The following is a 23,119-nucleotide window of genomic DNA, read 5'->3' as shown; positions in this document are numbered from 1 at the left end:
AAAAAGAATATTATTTTTTATAATTTATATAACAATAATTATTTTTTAATTAAAAAATAATAATAAAACAGATACAATAATTATTTTTTATTTATAAAAGTGACAAATCATCACATAAATGGGGTCAGGGACTATTTCCAAAAATAAAATTTTTTGCAGGGACCAAAAACTATAAAAAAAATTGCAGGGACTAAAACCAAAACTGGCCTATTTTTGCAGGGACCAAAAACTATAAAAAAAATTGCAGGGACTAAAACCAAAACTGACCTATTTTGCAGGGACCAATACCATATTTAAGCCTATATATTCTCTTTGATCAGTATTACAAGCAAGACTTCAATAATGTATGTGAAAAGTGAAGTAAGGAAGTATGTCTAATACCCAAAAACACTTCAATGATATGGTAAAAATCTCGTCCTATTTAACTAGAGGTCTCGAGTTCAAATCCAACGCTAAAATGTGGTATTGTTAAGTAGAGTTTTGTCACCTGTTAAGGTCTTACTAACTCAAATACAGAGTTCGAGCGCCAACAAAAAAAAAGTAAAAACATTAATTAGCCGATCACAATTTCATAAATAGCGAATCGTTCTATTATTTACTTATCGTGGGTTTCAGTTTTTGGGAATAGAATTTTCCCACCCTTCTTCCATGGGAATAAAAATGGCTAAAACGAGGGTAAAATAGATTCATGTGTATTATTTATTACCGGGTATATTAATTCGTGTTCCTTCCTACCAAAAAAGTAATTTTTTTTCCTTCAGACCCTCTATTTTTAGGAATGTGTATGTATCTTTTATCTTTGAAACAAACACCCACATAGCATAAGTGAATCTAAACAAAAAATTAAAATGAAATAAATCTTTTAAAATTTACCTGATGACCAATCCATCACCTGCCCCTACTTAAATTACGGAATTCAAATTTCAACTCGTCCCACCTAAAATAGCTGGTTAAACTAGTTTAACCGACATGTTTAGGCGATTTTTTTTCCTTTTTTTTAACAACAACTCGTTCTTTCTATCGAATTATAATTCGAATGTTTGAACTATAATTTGAATGTTTGGCAAGGTAAGTATTAATGTTCTTTCTTGTATATATTTTAAATCATAAAAGAGCCATATTTTTTTTTTTTGGTTACAAAAGGGCCATATAATCGCATATTATTTTCAACCCTGTTATTTTTCAACAAGAAAATAATAATATTTCAACTACATTCCCTCAAAAAAACTACATATTTACAACGGATCCTCTTAAAAAAAAACACTTACAATGGACGTATAGGTGTATGTAATAATTTGTAAGCTAACAGGAATAAATGACCTCAAGTTGGTGTTTGTTTGGTTAAGAATTATTATCACACTCGCTATTGTTCAACCCTCCAATTAATCATTCGTGAAGTGTGTAAGCATAGCTGGTAAAGAACCACATTTGCATGTACTCACAACAAATTTACCTCCTTATTTAATTATCAATTTCCAAAATAACATGACAAAAACAAACTATAAGAGAAGATAAATCGAACAACTAGCAGCTAAAACACTTAGCCATGAAAATTAGGAGCTTGTTATTTGTTGTATTTCTTTTGGTGGAATTTATTTCACAAATTGTCTCAATAGAAGATCATGCAAGGGACCTTCTTGCAGCCACTGAGGAGATGCAAAGAGCAAATTACTTCACATTTGTAATGCTAATCAAAATGTCTCCACCGGACACAAGAATTGAAGGAAACGTGACATTCTTAATGCCAAATGATCGAATGCTCGCAAATGTGACGCTTCAAGAAGAATCAGTTTCTGAATTTTTGTTAAGACATTCAATTCCATCACCTCTACTCTTTGACACCTTAAAACAATTTCCAAGTGGCACAACCGTTCCTAGTTTATTGCCAAACTGCATAATGAGAATATCTAACAATGGTAGGAAAAATTTTGTTGTCAACAATGTAAAGATTATTAGCCCAAATATATGTGTGTCTGGATCTTCAATTCGATGTCATGGTATAGACGGGGTCTTGTCACAAACATGTACATTAGGGAATAACTATAACCATAGTGTTCCTATACCTCCACCCCTATACAGCAACACAAACACTTCATGTGAAGCATCACCTCCAATTCCGTCTCCTTCGTTGCCTTCACCTCCTTATATCGGAGATAGCCTTAACCCTCCTGTATGGATTGCCCCCAGTCCAACTATACCAAATGGTGAAAGACATGAATATTCAGGATCTCCTCGTTGGTTTTTTTATGATGCATATTTGATATTTACAGCATGCCTTATGTTTTCTTTCTTATGAATGTATTTGTGACATGCTTGATTTCTACATTAGTATTGTAATGATTTGTTTTCTTTCTTCTTTATGTTAAAATTAGTTTCACTGTTGTTTAGTTGGCAACTTAATTGCGAAATGGTAAAATGATTGAATTGTATTGAATATATTGATTGAAAAGATATATAATTATGGTTTAATAGACTCAACTTTTCTTAAAAGTTATGGGTCAAATCTGTTTATTTTTTACATTATTTGGTCTTCCTAGTTAAAAATAAAATTCACCATTATGAAATTTTAATTAATTTGCTTTGTTGATAAAACATGTACATATATATGATTGGTTTGAGTAGTAAGAAGTATGGATGTTCGACTCAAGTATACGGAAAACACTTAATTATAAGAGAAAAATGAATTTCTATACGGTCTCAAACACATGACTCTTTAAAGATTTTAGTGGTCTAGGGTAAACCTAAGTACAGTTAAAACTCTATAAATTAATAATGTCAGGACCAGAGAAATTTATTAATTTAGAGAGTTATTAATTTATCGATAAATTAATAATTATTAATTTAAAGAGTTTTTAAGTAATTATACTGTGCATACCAAACAAAAAGGCAAATTAGTTTATGCCTCTTAGAATTACGTTGCAGCGAACCTTGGGGCTCAACGTAAATTAGTAACTACTGTGTTCATATGCATTGGAAATCAATAATGACTTTTGAAGTACAGTAAATGTAAACAAGAGGAACAAATGTGTTCAATGTATTCTTAATATATTTTTTTTCAGTTTCTATGAATTATTAATTTATGATTTTCTTGAGACCGAAAATTATAAAGGGATCTCCCGAAAAATTATTATCTTATTATTTTATCGAGTTTTTCAATTTTTTACATTGGCCCAAGTCGGGACCGAACAAATTTATTATTTTAGAGAGTTTATTAATTTACCGAATATTAAATTAAAGAGTTTCTATTGTAATATGTAAATAATCTGAATGTCTCATATCCTCTTTAACCTAGATACAGGTGTAAGAATTGTTTTCAATAAACAAGTGTGAAAATATTTTGAAATGTTTGGAAAAATTAAAACTAATAAAAAGTTAGACAAAATGTAAAAAATAAAGTTTCTTCTTTTTTTTGAGGAAACTAATGAAAAATTATATTAAAGCAAAGTTATAGTTACACAAATGTCAAGCCGCCAACAGCCAGATAAAGGAAACAAAAAACAGGCAATTACACAACAGTTTGAAGACAAAGTAAAGGTTTCAATCTCCACTCAGAGTAATCAAAATCGAAACATACGTAATACGATTTCAACCACCAAAATATTTGGAGTTTCACCTTCTCAGCAAGGGTCTCAAGTTGATCCGACATGTTGTGGAAGATCCTACTGTTCCTGTCTTTCCAGATAACAAAAATAACTGAGATCCAAATAATAGTAAACGCAATCCTAGAGTTTTTGGAAAAGCCTCCAAGACCACGAAACTGATGAGCATGAATACTAATGTTTACATGAAGAGCTGTATCTAGCCCCAACCACTTTGATACCAAAGGCCATAGTCGACCATAGAAGTCACAACGAAAAAAACAAATGTATATTGTCTTCTGACACACCACACTGGGTCGCATACAGGAGCTGGGAAGCATCAATAGCACCTCTTCTAAGTAGATTGTCTTTAGTAGGCAACCTATTTAAGAAGAGTCGCCAAATAAAAATATTCACTTTTAGCGGAACCGCTTTAAGCCACAAAAACCTGTCAAAACCTTCACTAAGATTGTTATCCATCGTCGTTAAAAAAGAGTATGCTGATTTAACTGTGTAGCACTGCGACATATGGAGTTTCCACACCCACCTGTCTAGTGTTCCAACCTGCAAAACACAAGTATACAAACGCTCCACACACTCCATAAGCAACCCCTTCTCCCACGCAAATAACCTCCTCCGCCAGTTCCACGCTTCACCACCAACCCCCACCCAAGCACAGACATCTCCGACACCGTGGCTAGTTTATTGTCCGCAAGCTGATATAGCCTAGAATAAGATATTGCTAACGGGCAATCATCCAACCACGGATCCACCCAAAACAATATCTCTTCCATCCCCTGTTGGAACAAAATGTGTTTAACAATGAACCTTAAAGGGTTTTGATGATAACAAGGTATTAAAAATTGTAAATTGGACTAGCTAATATTTGTTCAAGTGTACAGGACCATAATTATAAAGTTACATCATCATTGGTTCTGAATGAGCAAATAAAGAGCTATGGAAACAACAAAAATTTGAAGCTTGGACGCTCCTGAAGGCAACTTGCTACTGAAGAGAAAAAGCGCTCCTGAAGTCAAGCTGCTCCTGAAGAAATAGCGCTCATGAAGTAGGCTGCTCCTGAAGAATAGTGCTTCTGAAGACAAGAGGTCCAGAAGCCACATCATCAGAAGCTGCGTCATCAGAAGCTGCAGAAGTCATATCATCAGAAGCTGCATCATCAGAAGCTGCATCATCAGAAGCCATTTCACCAGAAGCTGAATATCAACTGGATTTGCAAAGAATCAAGAATTGAAGAATTATCAATGCAAAAGCTGTCTATTGGATTCGAAAACACAAACAAAGGATTAGTGGAGTTTGCAACGGTCATTTCAAAGGTGTTTGAAGGCGTGTGTTTGCAATTTGGACGAAAGCGTTGACATTGTACTTTGTACGAATTGTACAACCACGTTCTCCACTACTCTGTTTTGTGTCCGCGCTACAGGACAAGAAAACAGCTCCAGAATACGGTTTCGCCTGCATAGATGTTCCTTTGGATAAGGAATGGATTTCAAATTTGTTCTTCATAGGACAACAGCCAAATCAGGCAAAAGATTATTGGTGAAAGATCAAGCTTCAACAACGACTCTTTGGTGTGCTGGCAATTTCACAACGTCTCTCTCACACCTCTATATAAAGGAGTGAAGACCTAGAGAATTGGTAATGCAAGAACGCTGAACGAAAGACTCACAAGATTTTCACAAGTACCAAACCTCTGCTGAAATTGTTCTGCATTCACTTAGAATTTCTGTGTCTCAAAGTCATATCTTAGAAATTCTTAAGTCCATTGAGTCTGTATCTGATTTGTATTGTGAGCACCTCTGATTGTATATCAAGTGTTCAACCTTAAACAATTTTCTGTGTAATTTTGTTTAGTTAGGAAGTCTCTTGCAGTTGTGCTTGAGCAGGAAGTCTCTTGATTGTGTTCTTGAGCAAAGGAAGTCTCTTGCTTGTGTGCTTGAGCATTGGAAGTCTCTTGCTTGTGTGCTTGAGCATTTGTAATCAGATATTACTCATAGTGAAATCTCCTTGGAAGTGCAAGGGGGACTGGACTACTTCCGGATTGTGGAAGGAACCAGTATAATTGCTTTGTGTCGTTCTTCTTCTCTCTCTCTGTTTTATTCCGCTGCATTTAGATTCTGATTATCACTTCAGAAGCTGTCTCGCTTAGCTTCTGATCAGTGTGTTCAGTTTTTAGGAGAAACGAAGAATTTTTCTAAAACACAATTCAACCCCCCTTCTTGTGTTTTTCTCACCTTCAATTGGTATCTAGAGCCTTGGTCTGTTGTGTATCACTTAACCGTGCAACAGTCAAAGATCTGAGAAAAACATGACTACTCCTCCTCCTGATGGTGATACTAGCTATAAAAATGTCTCACATGATTATAGTGATAGTAAGAAAACCAGTGTTGGAAAAGTTCCAAAGTTCAATGGAGATGCTGAAGAGTTCTCTTGGTGGAAGACCAATTTTTACAGTTACATCATGAGCCTAGATGAAGAATTGTGGGATATTCTGGAAGACGGCGTTGGTGGTTTAGTCCTTGATGAAGAAGGAGCTGCTGTGGATAGAAAGAAACATACTCCAGAACTGAGGAAACTCTACAAGAAGCATCATATTATCAGAGGAGCTCTTGTCACGGCCATACCCAAAGCAGAATACATGAAGATGAGTGACAAATCCACTGCTAAAGCTATGTTTGCTTCTCTCTGTTCAAATTATGAAGGGAGCAAGAAGGTCAAAGAAGCAAAGGCTCTCCTGCTTGTACATCAGTATGAGTTATTCAAGATGAAGGATGATGAAACTATTGAGGAGATGTACTCAAGGTTTCAAACTTTAGTTTCTGGGCTACAGATTCTAAAGAAGAGCTATGTTGCTTCTGATCATGTAAGCAAGATACTCAGAAGCTTACCTGCTAGATGGAGACCAAAGGTGACTGCCATTGAGGAAGCTAAAGATTTAAACACTTTAAGTGTCGAAGATCTTGTTAGTTCTCTCAAAGTTCATGAGTTAAGTCTTAATGAACATGAGTCTACTAAGAAGAGTAAATCAATAGCTCTTCCATCCAAAGGCAAGTCATCAAAAGCTCTCAAAGTGGTTGAATCTGAAGAGGAAGAACAGTCAAGTTCAGGTTCTGAACCAGATGCTGCTGAAATGGCCATGCTCTCAAACAGACTTCAATATCTGGCCAAGAAGAACAGAAAGTTTCTCTCCAGAAGGGGTAACTCCAGAAGCTCAAAGAAAGAAGATCAAAAGGGATGCTTCAACTGTAAGAAGCCTGGACACTTCATTGCTGAATGCCCTGATCTTCAAAGAGAAAAGTCAAAGGACAAGTCAAAGAGGTCTACATTCAAACCAAGCAAACTCAAGAAGCAGATTAAGCAGAGTTTAATGGCAACCTGGGATGATTTGGGTAGTGAATCTGGATCTGATAAAGAGGAAGCTGATGAAGATGCAAAGGTAGCTGTTGGGTTGGTAGCAACAGCAACTTCAGAAGCTGGATCAGATTCAGACTCAGAAGATGAAAACGAGGTATATTCCAAAATTCCCAGAGATGAACTTGTTGAGTCACTTAAAGAACTTCTTACACATTTTGAAGTAAGAACCAATAAGTTGAAGGATTTAAAAGAAAAATATGCTGATTTGGTACAACAGCAAAAATCAACTCTATTGGATCTGAAAGCTTCTGAACAAGGACTTAGGGGCTTTGATTTCATGTGTAAAACATATGAAGATCAGCTCAGGTTCTTATGTCAGAAGCTACAAGAAAAGTGTAATGAAAAACCTTTAAGTAATCATGAAATTGCTCTTGAAGATTTCATTATATCTGGCATTGACAGAAGCAGAGTAGCTTCTATGATTTATAGCATTTACAAGAACAATGGCAGAGGAATTGGTTTTCCAGAAGTGAAACTTGATAAAACCAATCTAAAGTCTTGTTGTGAATGCATCAAGGAAGGTCTGAAAACATTCTTTGTACCAGAAGGGGCTGAATTGGAAACTGTTGTTCAATCAGAACCTGAAGCTTCTAGTTCTAAGGCTAAGATTACTTCAAAGCCAAAGAACTCTAAGTCAAAGGCTATGATCAAATCTGATTCCAAGACTTCAAAGGTTAGGATCCTGAAAAGATCAGAACCTATTCCTCAGAGTCTGGTGAAACCAAAATCTGGGGTTCTGAAGTCTAAGTTTCAGAAGAAGACAGTTACTGCTTCTGAAGTACCAAAACCTAAGGTGATGGTTAATCAGAAGCAACCCAACTCACAGCACAAGGTACAAGAAGTGAAGAGTAAAGCCTTAAGTACTAACCTTCCAGGACCCATAGAACAATGGGTACCTAAATCTAAAAATGTCAATGATGCAGGTATGTCTAAGAGCAGTGCCAAAGCAAAGATCATGGTACCTAGACAGCGGTTGCTCAAGACACATGACAGGAGACAAGTCCATGTTCCTCAGCCTAACAATGAAAGAGGGAGGAAATGTGAAATTTGGAGGCAACCAGTCAGGCAAGATCATAGGTACAGGAACTATTGGTAATTCCTCTACCTCAATTAATAATGTATGGTTGGTAGATGGTCTTGAACATAACCTTTTGAGCATTAGTCAATTTTGTGATAATGGTTATGATGTGCTTTTTGAAAAACCCAACTGTACAGTAATCAACAAGGAAGACAAATCCATTGTGTTCAAGGGAAAGAGAGTTGACAATGTCTATAAAATCAATTTTTCTGAACTGGCTGATCAGAAGGTGATTTGCCTACTATCAGTGAATGATAAGAAATGGATGTGGCACAGAAGGTTGGGACATGCTAACTGGAGGTTAATCTCTAAGCTTAGTAAGTTACAACTTGTGAAAGGGCTACCAGACATTGACTATCATTCAGATGCACTCTGTGGTGCATGTCAGAGAGGGAAAATTGTGAAATCATCTTTTAAAACCAAAGACATTGTTTCAACCTCAAGACCTTTAGAATTACTCCATATTGATTTATTTGGACCAGTGAGTACTGCATCCTTATATGGAAGTAGATATGGATTAGTCATTGTTGATGATTACAGCAGATGGACTTGGGTGAAATTCATAAAGAGTAAAGATGTTGCGTGTGATGTATTCAGTAGCTTCTGCACTCAAATTCAATCTGAAAAAGAATCAAAAATTTTGAAAATCAGAAGTGATCATGGTGGAGAATTTGAAAATGAGCCATTTGAAGCTTTTTGTGAAAAACATGGAATTTTCCATGAATTCTCTTCTCCTAGAACACCACAACAAAATGGGGTTGTAGAGAGAAAGAATAGAACTTTACAAGAAATGGCCAGAACCATGATTCATGAAAACAATTTACCAAAACATTTTTGGGCAGAAGCAGTGAATACAGCATGCTATGTTCAAAACAGGATCTATATTAGACCTATTTTGGAGAAAACAGCATATGAACTCTTTAAAGGAAGAAAACCCAATATCTCTTACTTTCATCAATTTGGATGTACATGTTACATTCTGAACAACAAGCTCTACCTAAAGAAATTTGATGCCAAGGCCCAAAGAGGAATCTTTTTGGGTTACTCTGAAAGGTCAAAGGCATACAGAGTGTATAATTCAGAAACACTCTGTGTTGAAGAATCTATGCACGTTAAATTTGATGACAAGGAGCTTGAAGATAAAACTTCAAAGCAAGGTGAAAGTTCTGCAGAGATACAGGTTCCTGAAGCTACTCCAGAACCTGATCAGATAGCTGAGTCTGAAGATAGTCCAGAAGCTGAACCCACATCAGAAGCGCAAGATGAAGCTGCTTCTGATGAAGCACAAGATGACTCACATCAAGAAGATCCTCCCAGAAACACATTCAAACACAAGTCTTCACATCCTGAAGAGCTAATCATTGGAAACAAAGATAGTCCAAGAAGAACAAGATCACATTTCAGACAAGAAGAGTCAATGATTGGACTAATCTCAATGATTGAACCTACAACAGTTGATGAAGCACTTTCAGATGATGGATGGATCCTAGCTATGCAAGAAGAGTTGAATCAATTTCAAAGAAATGATGTGTGGGATCTGGTACCCAAACCTCAGCACAAGAACATTATTGGAACAAAATGGGTATTCAGAAACAAGCTGAATGAGCAAGGTGAAGTAACAAGAAACAAAGCCAGACTTGTTGCACAAGGGTATAGTCAACAAGAAGGCATTGATTACACTGAAACGTTTGCTCCAGTTGCAAGATTGGAAGCAATCAGGTTACTTCTTTCCTATGCAGTTAATCATGGCATAATATTATATCAGATGGATGTCAAGAGTGCATTTCTCAATGGTGTCATAGAAGAAGAAGTGTATGTTAAGCAACCTCCTGGATTTGAGGATATTAAATATCCTGACCATGTTTTTAAATTGAAGAAATCACTATATGGCTTGAAACAAGCTCCCAGAGCTTGGTATGATAGACTAAGTAATTTCTTAATCAAAAATAACTTTAAGAGAGGACAGGTTGACACTACACTCTTCAGAAGGACCCTTGGGAAAGATATTCTTGTTGTGCAAATATATGTTGATGATATAATATTTGGTTCTACTAATGCATCTCTTTGCAAGGAATTTTCTGAGTTAATGCAGGATGAATTTGAAATGAGCATGATGGGAGAGCTGAAGTTCTTCCTGGGCATTCAAATCAATCAATGCAAAGATGGAGTCTATGTTCATCAATCAAAGTACACAAAGGAGCTTCTGAAGAAGTTCAAACTTGAAGATTGTAAAGTGATGAACACTCCAATGCACCCTACGTGCACCTTAAGCAAAGAAGATGAAGGAGCTAAAGTAGATCAGAAGCTGTATAGAGGTATGATTGGTTCTTTGTTATACCTCACTGCATCTAGGCCAGATATTTTATTCAGTGTATGCTTGTGTGCAAGATTCCAATCAGATCCTAGAGAATCTCATATGACTGCTGTCAAGAGAATCTTCAGGTATTTGAAAGGAACGACCAATCTTGGACTCCTTTATAGGAAATCCTTAGATTATAAGCTAATTGGATTCTGTGATGCTGATTATGCTGGTGATAGGATTGAAAGAAAGTCAACCAGTGGCAATTGTCAATTTCTGGGTGATAATCTTATATCCTGGGCTAGCAAAAGACAAACAACTATTGCTATGTCTACAGCAGAAGCAGAATACATTTCAGCTGCAAGTTGTTGTACACAACTACTTTGGATGAAACATCAGTTGGAAGATTATCAGATAACTGCTAACAGTATTCCCATTTATTGTGATAATACTGCTGCTATTTGTTTGTCTAAAAATCCAATTTTGCATTCAAGAGCGAAGCACATTGAAATCAAACACCATTTTATCAGAGATTATGTTCAAAAAGGAATTTTAGATATACAATTCATTGATACTGAAAATCAATGGGCTGATATATTTACTAAGCCTTTAACTGTTGAAAGATTTGATTTTATAAAGAAAAATTTGAACATGCACTTTGTATCTGATTAAATGCTTGCTTGCTCCTGAATAGGATTTTAGGTTCTGAAGTTAGTTCAGAAGCGGTAGTCCATCAGAAGCTCTTTATTGAGGTTCTGAGGAAAACTCGCTTCTGATGATGACGTCAGCATCTGAAGTCCAGAAGCTGGATTTGTTGCTTCTGAATAGTTGAATTAGTGGAAACGTTGGAAGTTACCTTTTAAAAAGTAACTTCTGGCCCACTAACTTGGTAGTTACTCTGTGAACTTCTTACGTGGCCTGTATGTGTTGGTGTATAACTAAAAGGGCAATGATGATTTAATAGCTTTGAAAGTACTTTTCACGCACCCCCAATTTTGTCATTAATGTTATGTTTGTTTGTCTCTTTTGAATTGCAATCGTTTTACTTCTAACACTTTGTCAATTCACACACTACTCACTCACAACAAACACATTTGCTCTCAAACCTCTTGCGAAGTAAGCGCATTCTCTCAAACTTAGAACCCTAAAATCTTCATCTTCTTCAAATCTTCGTCAATCATCAAATGGCATCATCAAGCTCAAAAGTTTCAGAATCTACTTCACGGATGGTCCCTGAATTTGACTACAAAGGAAGAAGCATGAAATTGGAAGAATGGGAACTACAGGTTCAAATAGAAAATCCGGTGGATTTTGAATCACTCGCTTTCCATGAGTGTTGGATCAGAAGCTACTATGAAGAGCAGGAACTTATTCATTACTTCAAGATGTTGAATGGACCAACATACGAAGCATTGGTAAGACACTTCTGGGTAAGGGCTAAGGTTTATGACAAAGCTGCGTCCATAACTGAAGAAAGTCAAATGGTGTTGATTTATCCCGAACTGGAAGGGAAGACCAGAGAAGAAATGGGACTTGAGCCATTTACAGGTATTGAAATCAGGTCAAGTATTTGTGGTATTCCAGTGAGAATTGCGGAATGGCAGATAGAAGCTGTACTCTGTAGAGAGGCCTCTGGAAAATACTCTGGAATTGATCTCTCAAATACAACTGAAGAACGCCTCTGGAAGGAAAAAGTAAACTTGGCACTGTACAACTCAACGCAAGCAGGAAAGTATGCTGATCTAAGCATGGATAAGAAGCTGCTTCTGAAGATTCAGAATGAGGACTTACTTCCATGTGGTGGTAGTGAGAAACCCAATTTGGCACAAAAAGTCTTTCTTCAACACTTCATTAAGAAGGAGAAAGTGAACGTGCCAAAATATATGTTCAAATACTTGATAGAGTGTCTGAAACAGAGTCAGCTGCAGAATAGAACCTGGGTACCTTATGGAAGACTCTTGTCAGAAATATTCTATCAAGGAGGAGTCTTGGACAAGCTAAGCAGTGCTGAAGCCTTCACAGATGAGCTGCTTGATACTAAAACTGGAAAGTTCATTAATGCACAAACCCTCAAGAATATGAAGTTGATCCCTGCTGTCACCAAGCTTCATACAGATTTGAGTGAATCACTTGTTAAGTTTGATCTTATGAAGGACTTTCCACCCATCTGCAAGAAGGATCCCATTGAAGTGCAGATGTACTATATCAAAGAACATTTTGAGGCAACCAATGAGAGAATCAGATTGGAAGATATTCCAGAGGAAATGTATGGTGGTGCTCTGCCACGAGCCAGAGGCAGAAAGTCAAAAAGGAAGATGACTGCAGAGCAATATCTAGAGGTTGAACAATCTGTTAAAAAGGCAAAAGTTGCTACTGACAAGCTCAAAATTGGTAGTTCATCAGTACCTTCTATTGAAGAAGCCATTGAAGACATGGATTCCAGGATGATCATGGATGTTGGCATTACTCTTGATCAACCTGCAATACCAAAGAAGAAAAGGAAGCAAGCAGTAAGGAGGACCAAGAACTTCCCTCATGTTCCTAAGAAGACTGAAGCTGCTACTATTGTGTCAGAAGCTATTGGAAAAGCTATGGAGATTGCTGCTGAGCTACAAGAGTCTGTAGTTTCAGAAGCCAAGCAACTGTTGCTGATGACCAGTGAGTCTGTTAAAGAGAATTCTGATCCTGAATCAGAGAAGGTAATTAATATATCATCAGATTCCGCATCCACACCATTATCAGATTCTGATGATTCTGATGATGATATACCCTTAACCCAACTCTTTCAAAAACCAGTAAAAAGCAAGCCAACATCAACCAAAACCAACAAAAAGCCCTCCCAGTCAACTACTTATGAGCCAGTTGGTCACATAATTAATGAGAAGTTGGCTGAAATGGCTGTGCAGAGAGAAAAAGTCATTGAGACTATCTTTCGCCTTAACCCTCAACCCCTTAACATTCAACCTCTCAACATGATTCCTCCAGAAAATGTTGAATCTACTTCAGAAAAGGCCTCTGAAACAACTCCAGAAGCAACTGCTTCTGAAAATATTGTTTCAGAAAACCCCCATCAACAAACACCTGAACCACAAAAACCCACAACACCCCCACAATCACCAATAGCCATCATTGACCCCCAACTCAACAATCAAACAACAACTTCACTACAACAACCACCAACTGAAACTGAATTTCAACCTTTACCTGAACACTCTCCAGAACCAACTCCCATGGATGTTGACATCTCTCTAGTCAATGTTCAAGACTCAACCTCCACCACACACATTGATTCTGACCAGCCTTCATCTTCAAACACACAAACACACCTTACCTTTCCAATTCCTAACCCCATTCAAGATTTAGAAATCAGTGATTCTGATCTTGAAACCCTTGATCATCCACCCACAAACATCCTGGAATCTGGATATATTAATTCTGAGCTTCTCACAATCTTGAGCCAGATGCATAATCTGGTGGATCAAAGAAGGACAATTGATCTCACAGGTGCATATGAAGACTCCTGGGCATCTCTTCAAAACCGGGCAGCTGCGGTTATTGAAGAAATCAAGGCCAAATGCATCAGAGTCAAGCAAGCTTCAGTCAGAAGGCTAATGGAGCAAGTGAATCAGAGTCTTAGAGTAAGAAGTTCTACACTGCTTCTGGCAAACCAGCCTTTCTTCTTTGAAACGGATTACTTGACCAGAGAAGCAAGGCTGTGTAAGCTTCTGAAGAAACAGATGGCACAGCAGCAGCAAGAAGCTAGAGAAAGGGAACAAGCTCTTCTTCAGAGGCAACAACAACTTGAAGAACTGTTGAAGAAGAAGATTGAAGAAATGGAAGAGATGAAGAAACAACAACAAACCAACCCTTAGTTGCACACCCTTGTGTTTTTCTTTGTTTGTTGTCTGTTTTAAAATTTCTTAGTCCTTGCTTCTGAAACCATCTTGTCTTATTTCTCTTGCTTCTGAATGCTTACTGATTCTGACTGTTTAGCTGCTTCTGACAATTGATATACATGTTCATATATTTTGCTCTGACTTATTTAGTTCACTTTCTTTTATACTCTCTCCTGTTTGAGTTTTTCTCATATCTTTTTGTCTTTTATGCTTAAATTTTTTTTTGATAATGACAAAAGGGGGAGTATATGTGACAAGTATTTAAAGGCTCTGAGCCCCATTAATGGCATTTGAAATTTTTGAAAACCTTCTATCATTTTTTTTACCTTATTGGTATAAGCTATGAACGAACGAAGGAGTATCAAAATTCAAGTAAAATTAATTGAACCATTCTTCTTATCTATAAGTTAATTCTTTCAATGATTCAATTTTGTTTTTAAGCTCTGATAATATTATTGCGCGAAAAATGAATTTAATTAACCTGGATAGAACTTAGGGGGAGCTTACAAACCTCACCTTAAAGACTATCAGACTCAGGGGGAGTCTGAGCTTACAAACCTCAGAACCCCAAAGTCAACTTGTTAATTAGATTAACAACAATTGATCAATTTTAAATACTTTTGTTTGTCATCATCAAAAAGGGGGAGATTGTTGGAACAAAATGTGTTTAACAATGAACCTTAAAGGGTTTTGATGATAACAAGGTATTAAAAATTGTAAATTGGACTAGCTAATATTTGTTCAAGTGTACAGGACCATAATTATAAAGTTACATCATCATTGGTTCTGAATGAGCAAATAAAGAGCTATGGAAACAACAAAAATTTGAAGCTTGGACGCTCCTGAAGGCAACTTGCTACTGAAGAGAAAAAGCGCTCCTGAAGTCAAGCTGCTCCTGAAGAAATAGCGCTCCTGAAGTAGGCTGCTCCTGAAGAATAGTGCTTCTGAAGACAAGAGGTCCAGAAGCCACATCATCAGAAGCTGCGTCATCAGAAGCTGCAGAAGTCATATCATCAGAAGCTGCATCATCAGAAGCCATTTCACCAGAAGCTGAATATCAACTGGATTTGCAAAGAATCAAGAATTGAAGAATTATCAATGCAAAAGCTGTCTATTGGATTCGAAAACACAAACAAAGGATTAGTGGAGTTTGCAACGGTCATTTCAAAGGTGTTTGAAGGCGTGTGTTTGCAATTTGGACGAAAGCGTTGACATTGTACTTTGTACGAATTGTACAACCACGTTCTCCACTACTCTGTTTTGTGTCCGCGCTACAGGACAAGAAAATAGCTCCAGAATACGGTTTCGCCTGCATAGATGTTCCTTTGGATAAGGAATGGATTTCAAATTTGTTCTTCATAGGACAACAGCCAAATCAGGCAAAAGATTATTGGTGAAAGATCAAGCTTCAACAACGACTCTTTGGTGTGCTGGCAATTTCACAACGTCTCTCTCACACCTCTATATAAAGGAGTGAAGACCTAGAGAATTGGTAATGCAAGAACGCTGAACGAAAGACTCACAAGATTTTCACAAGTACCAAACCTCTGCTGAAATTGTTCTGCATTCACTTAGAATTTCTGTGTCTCAAAGTCATATCTTAGAAATTCTTAAGTCCATTGAGTCTGTATCTGATTTGTATTGTGAGCACCTCTGATTGTATATCAAGTGTTCAACCTTAAACAATTTTCTGTGTAATTTTGTTTAGTTAGGAAGTCTCTTGCAGTTGTGCTTGAGCAGGAAGTCTCTTGATTGTGTTCTTGAGCAAAGGAAGTCTCTTGCTTGTGTGCTTGAGCATTGGAAGTCTCTTGCTTGTGTGCTTGAGCATTTGTAATCAGATATTACTCATAGTGAAATCTCCTTGGAAGTGCAAGGGGGACTGGACTACTTCCGGATTGTGGAAGGAACCAGTATAATTGCTTTGTGTCGTTCTTCTTCTCTCTCTCTGTTTTATTCCGCTGCATTTAGATTCTGATTATCACTTCAGAAGCTGTCTCGCTTAGCTTCTGATCAGTGTGTTCAGTTTTTAGGAGAAACGAAGAATTTTTCTAAAACACAATTCAACCCCCCTTCTTGTGTTTTTCTCACCTTCATCCCCCACCTTCCTAACAATGTTACCCACCAACCACCTATTATCAACAAGACCCACCCCCAATCGAATTTGGTTCAAAGTGCGCCACCAATTCGAGCCACCACCTTCACCAAACCGCACCCTACCCCCCTCCTCTTCATACTTTGCGCGAATAACTACATTCCACAAACTCTCCCTCTCCTCCAACAACCTCCACACCCATTTACCTAACAAAGAAATATTAAATTCCTTCAACATTTTCAACCCCAGACCTCCATTATCCGTTTGTAAACAAATGGTATCCCATTTAAAGTTTCTTAGTATTGTAAAATACTTAATAGAATGACCCATTTATTTTTTTTTAAGTTTTTTCTTATAGGAAAATGTTAATGAGTGTCACGAGACACTCTTTAAAGTTCTTAAATAGTAATTTTTTTATGAAAAGTTATGTATTCAATGTATTAGAAATTGAATTATTTGACTTTTTTAAAGAATAATTTCCTAATTAGAATGTTTAAAGAGTGTTCCGTTAACAAGACCATTTTTTTTATATAATGACATATATTATTATACTTCATCTGCTCCAAATTATATGTCATTCTAGTAATTTCACATATAGTAAGAAATGGAATTAATTTTGCACGGAAAAGAGTAATAATGAAATAGTATTTTACAAAAATATAATTCGTTAATGGTATGAAAAATATAAACTAAAATAAATTGAAAAAGATAAAGTAATAAGTATTAAATGATATAAAAATTAATTATTCATTAATATTGTAAAATGATAGATAATTTAAAACAACTTTTTTTTATTCGAATATGATAGTTTGTGTTGTGTTGTTCCGGTTAAGAGAAAGAAATGATAGTTTGGCAAATCCATGTTTCCCTTCTTCTACAATATGCTCGATCATCGCCGGTGAATGTGGCAATTAAATAAGATCATGATCATCACCATCTACCAACTGGTGGGGTCAAACCCAATTTATGGTTTTTTAATTAAAAATTTCAGCATGGAAGTTGTTTGATTAATATGTTTTTTTGGTTAAGATTCGGACATAGACTTTTAACTTCTTAATCTCTTAATTCAATCAAATGAGCTACCATTTTTTCCTTACTTACACGAGCATACGCTAAGTTTTAGATTTTATTATTTAGCCCTACCATTTTATGAAAACCATCGTTATATCAAGAATCAAATCAAGCGGCCAAATTCATTTAGAACCAAAAATACTAAAAAAACAAAAGTATCACAAAATTTATGAAAAAAAATTACTAATAATCACGATTCACGAGGGAGAAGAAGAAACACAACAAGACCGACCCAACAATGTTTTGTCTATTCTTCACGACTTAACGAACAACAACACTAAAATCTATTCTCCTTTCAAAAATCATCAAATTATCCTAAACGCGCTTTTGATCCCTTAAAATAAATGCAGCACTCTGTTTGGTCGCAATACAAAATCTAATCCACATTACAGAATCCAATAATCTACATTATAAAATCTTCATTCAAACAAATCCAAACCTTCCTCATTCAGATCTCGCCGTTAGTGCAAAATCTGACGGTTGAGGCTGATTGATTACCGTTGAAAATGGATCAGTTGTCGGCGATCAGCGAGGATCTGGCGGAGATCGACGGACGCGTCGCCGACAATTTCCGCGCTCTATCGTAAGAATCTAATCAAATCCTCCATTGTTTTGATTTCCCCTTCAAATTTCTGTCTCATGCATCGTTTTTTGAATCGTCATTGTTGATTTTTTTGTTCAGAAATGGATTTCAGAAGCTGGAGAAAATTAAGGATGCGAGTAGAAAGAGCAGGCAATTGGAAGAACTCACCGAGAAAATGCGAGAGTGTAAAGGGTAATTTTTGTGTTTCATTCGTTATTTGTGATTGAAATGTTCGTTTTTCATGTGTTACAATGTTGAGCTTGATGTTGTTCATTTTATTGGCGAGTTGAGAGTTGTTTGCATTTTCCAGATCTGTGTTGAAAATGTGCTAAAACCTATTAACCTGAAAGATCAATGTGATTTTTATGTTTGTGTTTGATTATGTGGTGAATAAAATTGATTTTGCATGAATTGATTGTATAAAATTTATTCTGGCTGAAAATGAGTTGATTTTAGGTAAAAGTGATATATGTTCGGATGCATTTATATAAAAGTGGGTTGAACAAACAATTTAAAGTTTTTTTTTTTGAAGAGAAACAATTTAAAGTTAAAAGTCAATTGTAGAGGCAAAAACTCAAAATTTTAGCTTAGAAACAATTTTGGACGCAAAATCAATTTTACTCAAAAACATCGATACATGTCAAAATCAATTCTACTCCTTTAGAATCAATTTAGGCTCATCTAAAAGTGGAACCAAACATAAATAACTCTGTTTTCAATAATTTTAAAAGGTTGATTGTTTGATTCCATTTTGGCATTGGAAGCACACCAAGCTTTGATCCATGAATTACCATGATTAGTGGTCTGGCTCTTTGCTTAATCTAGTGTATATATTGTTGGATCTGTTTTTTTCAGGCTTATCAAAGAGTTTGATAAAGAAGTCAAAGCTTTAGAGGCTAGATTTGATAGAGAAACAACCAAATTTTTGAATGAGAAAAAGCAGTCAATGGTAAGATGTTTAGCTCTGGATACTAACGTGATATATACACTTCTGTTTTGACCCCTTAATTTTGCTACTTCATGTTTTAAGTTTATTGGTATCTATAATTCTAAATCGCATTCATTCTATTACTAACAAGAATTTGCATTTTTGTTGCAGATCAAAGAATTGAATTCATATGTTGCTTTGAAAAAACAGTAAGTGAGAACACCATTTTGCTTCCTTAGAATCTCTCATTCTGTTCTTGCTTGAGTGGAATGCGTACCTTGATAGCATCAACAAGTAAGTGCTTGTGTTTTGTTGCAATGCAGATACGCTTCAAATATTGAGAATAAGCGAATTGAACTCTTTGAGGGACCCAATGAAGGCGACACAGAAGAAAATGTCTTGCTAGCTTCCGGTAAGTATGCTGGCTTCTTCATATCGATTATGCTAATGTTTATGTGTCGCAACATGTTTTCAGTAGTCAAAGTCCATGATCATTTTATTTCACTAGGTGTGACATTATTGATTAAACACACTTTATATTTAGTAATTTAGGCAATGGATATATTTGTCAGTTACTCAGTTTTTAGACAAGGCCCGTGCTTCTACCTTCTTGTTATGCTTGATTTATACGACTCGTGGTTGTATTCATTCTACACTTGTATTGTGACTGTATGTATGAGCGGAGGAGTCCTCAATCGTTTCAGTGAAAGTGAGAGATTAGAAAAACTATCATACTTCTGCATTATTTCATATTGGGAGATGGTTCATGTCGCTTTGATTTGCAGTATACACATTACTTGAAATTCAACATGCATGCATGCTTCGTAGTCTAAGTTCCTTTCTCACACTTCTATGATCTTCATCCTTTTTTACATACATATTTTTAATTTTTTTTTTTTTTTGTAGAAAAGCTTCAATATAAAGTAAAAAAGAAAATATTGTCTGTTTCAGCTATTGTTTGAAGGGGGCTGGCCTATTTCTGCTTTTAATATTAATAGCTTATCTTTTCTGCTTTTTTTGTCAGTTAAAAATACCTGTATTTTGGCTGTCAGCCTTTAAAAGTCGGAAGTAATTTTAAATGAAATACAAGCTATTTTGGTTTTCGCCACTGACCAAAGAAGATTTAATCTGTTTACCATTTTGGTTAATTTGGAGCATTTATGATGTATTACAGCAATGTCAAATGAACAGCTAATGGATCATGGGAATCGGATGATGGATGACACAGATCAAGCCATTGAGAGGGGAAAAAGGGTTGGTTTATACCTTGAATATCACTATTTTTTTTTTCTTTCCAAATACATAGACTACTGGTGATTTTATAATTTGCTATAGTATTTTATTTGTCCTAGAGGCAAATGTTGTAGCTCCACATATTATGCTTGCTTACTTTTCATTGTCGTGATAATAGCAGTTAGTTAAGAAAATATATGGATGTTAGAGCACAATTTAATTGCTGGTAATGAATTTGACCTTCAAGTAATATATGGTCTTTCTTTTTTGTCAAACTGTTGTCTTGGTTGTGTCCTATTGTTTATTTAGTACCGTCTCGTCAGTTTACTTCCGTAAATATCTTATGACAATTTAACTATCTCTTTCGCAACATGTTCCTTCTCATTTAAATTAAAGAATACATTAAAGTTTGTTGTGTTTATATTAATCTAACATTATGCTCCTGAAACATTACCTTCCCAACCTTGCTTTTTATTCATATACAAGCTTAAATAAACTTGATATTGGATTATTGCTAAATCATGGAATCAGTGAAATAAGGATGAAAAAGTGTGAGGAAGTGGAGACAAAATATTTCTATATTTTGTTTTCAAAGGAAACACAAGCTTTTGTCTTACATAACCTTGTAGTCTTAAATTGAGTAGCAAAGTTGTTATACATACACCTCCTTGGGTACATGTGGAAAATATGTGCATTTTATATTAATTCACCTTAAATTAAACCACAATTGCACTCCATGTCCCCTCTGCTCCTCTAGAAGTTTGATGTACAGTGGAAGTTGTGAAAGAGAACTGAAAAATACTAAATGGTGTTTGATTTGAATATTCTGGATATACAAATTCTGTTGTCTATTTCATGTGGATAAAATTTGGAACTTCGCTGACAGTTTATTTTCATGAACCCTTCTGCAATAGATTGTTCAAGACACGGTAAATATTGGTACTGAGACTGCTGCAGCTCTTAAGGCACAGGTATGAATCTTATGCATAGCCTTCACCCCAGAAGTAGTCCAAGGAAAAAAAACTTGATTTTGACATGGGTACTAAGGGCTGTAACCTCTTCCTTTTGTAGACGGAACAAATGAGCAGAGTTGTCAATGAGCTGGATTCTATCCATTTTTCTATAAAGAAAGCATCTAAATTGGTCAAGGAAATCGGTAGGCAGGTCAATTTCTACAGAATCCACATCATTTTGTTCAGTATAGTTCCTAACTTACTTTATGAATCATTCATTGATAAACTTGCTCGCATTTTTGTAATAGGTTGCTACTGACAAGTGTATTATGGCATTACTTTTCCTCATCGTCATTGGAGTAATTGCTATCATTATTGTAAAGGTAAGGGAAATTTGCTTTCTAACTTTTTGGTTCAATTCAGAAATACCCTCTATTGTTGCTGTACTTCATGGTGAATTTATTGGTGCCTAGATGTGCCATGTTTACCTGTGGTAGAAATTGCTTTGACAACACGTGGATGAAGCATTTAAGTTGCTTATGAAGCATAATATATTGATTTACTGATTAACCATGAAAAAGAACTCCTCCACTAGTCTTCACTAGGCATAGCTTTTGATGGCCTTTCACAGATTTACCGCTTTTAGTTTATGTATGTATTTTTATTATGTTGAAATTTTCTCGGATTATGATATTTGTAAGTACAACAAACAAAATTGCATTTCAAACTCTATTCAGTGCTTTTTGGGTTGTTAACAGACGGTCAAGATCAGGATGTCTTGATTTTTGTGTGAATGAATGTGATCATATAAATGCCAATTTTCTTTTTGTAAACGCCACCTTGGTTTCAGTTTACCTTGTAAAACTAGATTCAAGAAGTTACTTTCTTGCCAAACTGCTTATTTTACTGATTGATAAATTCTCTGACAATGCTCAAATTATGACTTACTATGCTAAATTTTATCTTTCAAAATTTCAGCTTGTACATCCAGAGAACAAGGACATTCGCGACATTCCAGGATTAGCTCCTCCTGTTGTCACGAACAACAGAAGACTGCTTTGGAATCACAGTCGATTATTTTAAGAGAAGATTGTGATGAACTTAAATGAGGGACAATTGTTTTGGGAACACACACAAGGATTAAAACGAACATTGTGATGATCTCGTCATATTGATTTTGTGCTCTTTGGTTTGACGGCGATGACAATGGATGCAGCTTTTGCTCAAAACAATGTTGTCAACAATTGTGTTGTTACATAATAGTGGATTGGTTAGTTGACCTGAAACATGAGAGAGCATTATTGATCTAAGCCTGTACCTTTAATTATTTTTCTTGAACTGAACAATTTTTACTCGACAGGTTTTTATCTGTTTAATCATAGGGAAAGCTAAACAAACGAATCCTCTCGGATTGTTTGTTGTTTGTATTGTTGTCAATCTTGTAATATACAGCGGCTTTTATTGTGTGTACCGTTCTTACAAAAATACTTGATATCATAAGAATTATTGATTATAATATAGTTCAATGATTTATTTATGCTTTAATCTTTACAAATATTTTAGTTTTGACCAAAAAAATTAGCCAAAGTTGAGACAGGTTGTATAGCTTGGCTAAATCAATCGTATCCTTTTTTAGATTTCAGGTTTGAAAGGTGGCCAATGTTATTGTCGTCACGCATGACATCCCTATTAGCGCGGACACTATCGTCATCTTTGCTAATTTGAGACCCCATGACAATGTTGGATTTGAGAAATCTTGCGGTTGCGCAACATCTAGGTTTGATCAAAGATCCAATGACTCAAATTTTAATAACATTGTTTTTATGCAATGACAAATGTTGTCATTTTGTTAATACAAGGAGTTTATCACTCAAATTTATACGTTCCTCTTCAAACCACTTTATCACTCATTTTCAATAAAACATTTTGACTCATTTCGCAATTCAAATAAGAATTGTCACACTGTTGCGCAACTA

At 35.7% G+C, this 23,119-nt stretch overlaps 2 protein-coding genes across 3 annotated transcripts; both read left to right on the top strand.

Moving 5' to 3' along the window:
• Positions 1 to 1,503: 1,503 nt before the first annotated feature.
• On the top strand, positions 1,504 to 2,436 carry LOC146901347 (uncharacterized). Its single transcript, XM_085733611.1, has one exon. The coding sequence runs from the start codon at positions 1,547 to 1,549 to the stop codon at positions 2,294 to 2,296; it is 750 nt and encodes a 249-aa protein (XP_085589737.1). The 5' UTR covers positions 1,504 to 1,546; the 3' UTR covers positions 2,297 to 2,436.
• Positions 2,437 to 17,695: 15,259 nt separating this feature from the next.
• Positions 17,696 to 22,680, top strand: NPSN11 (Putative plant snare 11). Of its 2 annotated transcripts, none has more exons than XR_015023262.1 (10): positions 17,696 to 18,029; positions 18,129 to 18,221; positions 18,885 to 18,978; positions 19,129 to 19,166; positions 19,281 to 19,369; positions 20,132 to 20,211; positions 21,105 to 21,161; positions 21,262 to 21,346; positions 21,452 to 21,526; positions 22,122 to 22,680. XR_015023262.1 is itself a non-coding variant. In XM_085737273.1 (10 exons), exons 1-10 carry the CDS (start codon positions 17,953 to 17,955, stop codon positions 22,224 to 22,226), a joined length of 801 nt encoding a protein of 266 aa, XP_085593399.1. In that variant the 5' UTR covers positions 17,696 to 17,952; the 3' UTR covers positions 22,227 to 22,680. The 2 variants fall into 2 exon arrangements, 1 of the variants encoding a protein (XP_085593399.1); XM_085737273.1 differs by having other exon boundaries at positions 21,262 to 21,354.
• The last annotated feature ends 439 nt before the right edge of the window (positions 22,681 to 23,119 follow it).

Source organism: Medicago sativa, chromosome 8, assembly GCF_051527215.1.
Source record: "Medicago sativa cultivar Bolivia chromosome 8, Bolivia_mono, whole genome shotgun sequence".
Taxonomy (NCBI): Eukaryota; Viridiplantae; Streptophyta; class Magnoliopsida; order Fabales; family Fabaceae; genus Medicago; species Medicago sativa.
This window is presented reverse-complemented; position numbering and strand designations above follow the sequence as displayed.

Excerpts from the sequence above, each read along its gene's own strand:
- LOC146901347 (XM_085733611.1), top strand. The coding sequence starts at position 1,547 with ATGAAAATTAGGAGCTTGTTATTTGTTGTATTTCTTTTGGTGGAATTT.
- NPSN11 (XM_085737273.1), top strand. The coding sequence starts at position 17,953 with ATGGATCAGTTGTCGGCGATCAGCGAGGATCTGGCGGAGATCGACGGA. Across the intron at positions 19,167-19,280 it reads TATGTTGCTTTGAAAAAACA|ATACGCTTCAAATATTGAGA; the intron begins GTAAGTGAGAAC and ends GTTGCAATGCAG. Across the intron at positions 21,527-22,121 it reads TTGCTATCATTATTGTAAAG|CTTGTACATCCAGAGAACAA; the intron begins GTAAGGGAAATT and ends TCAAAATTTCAG.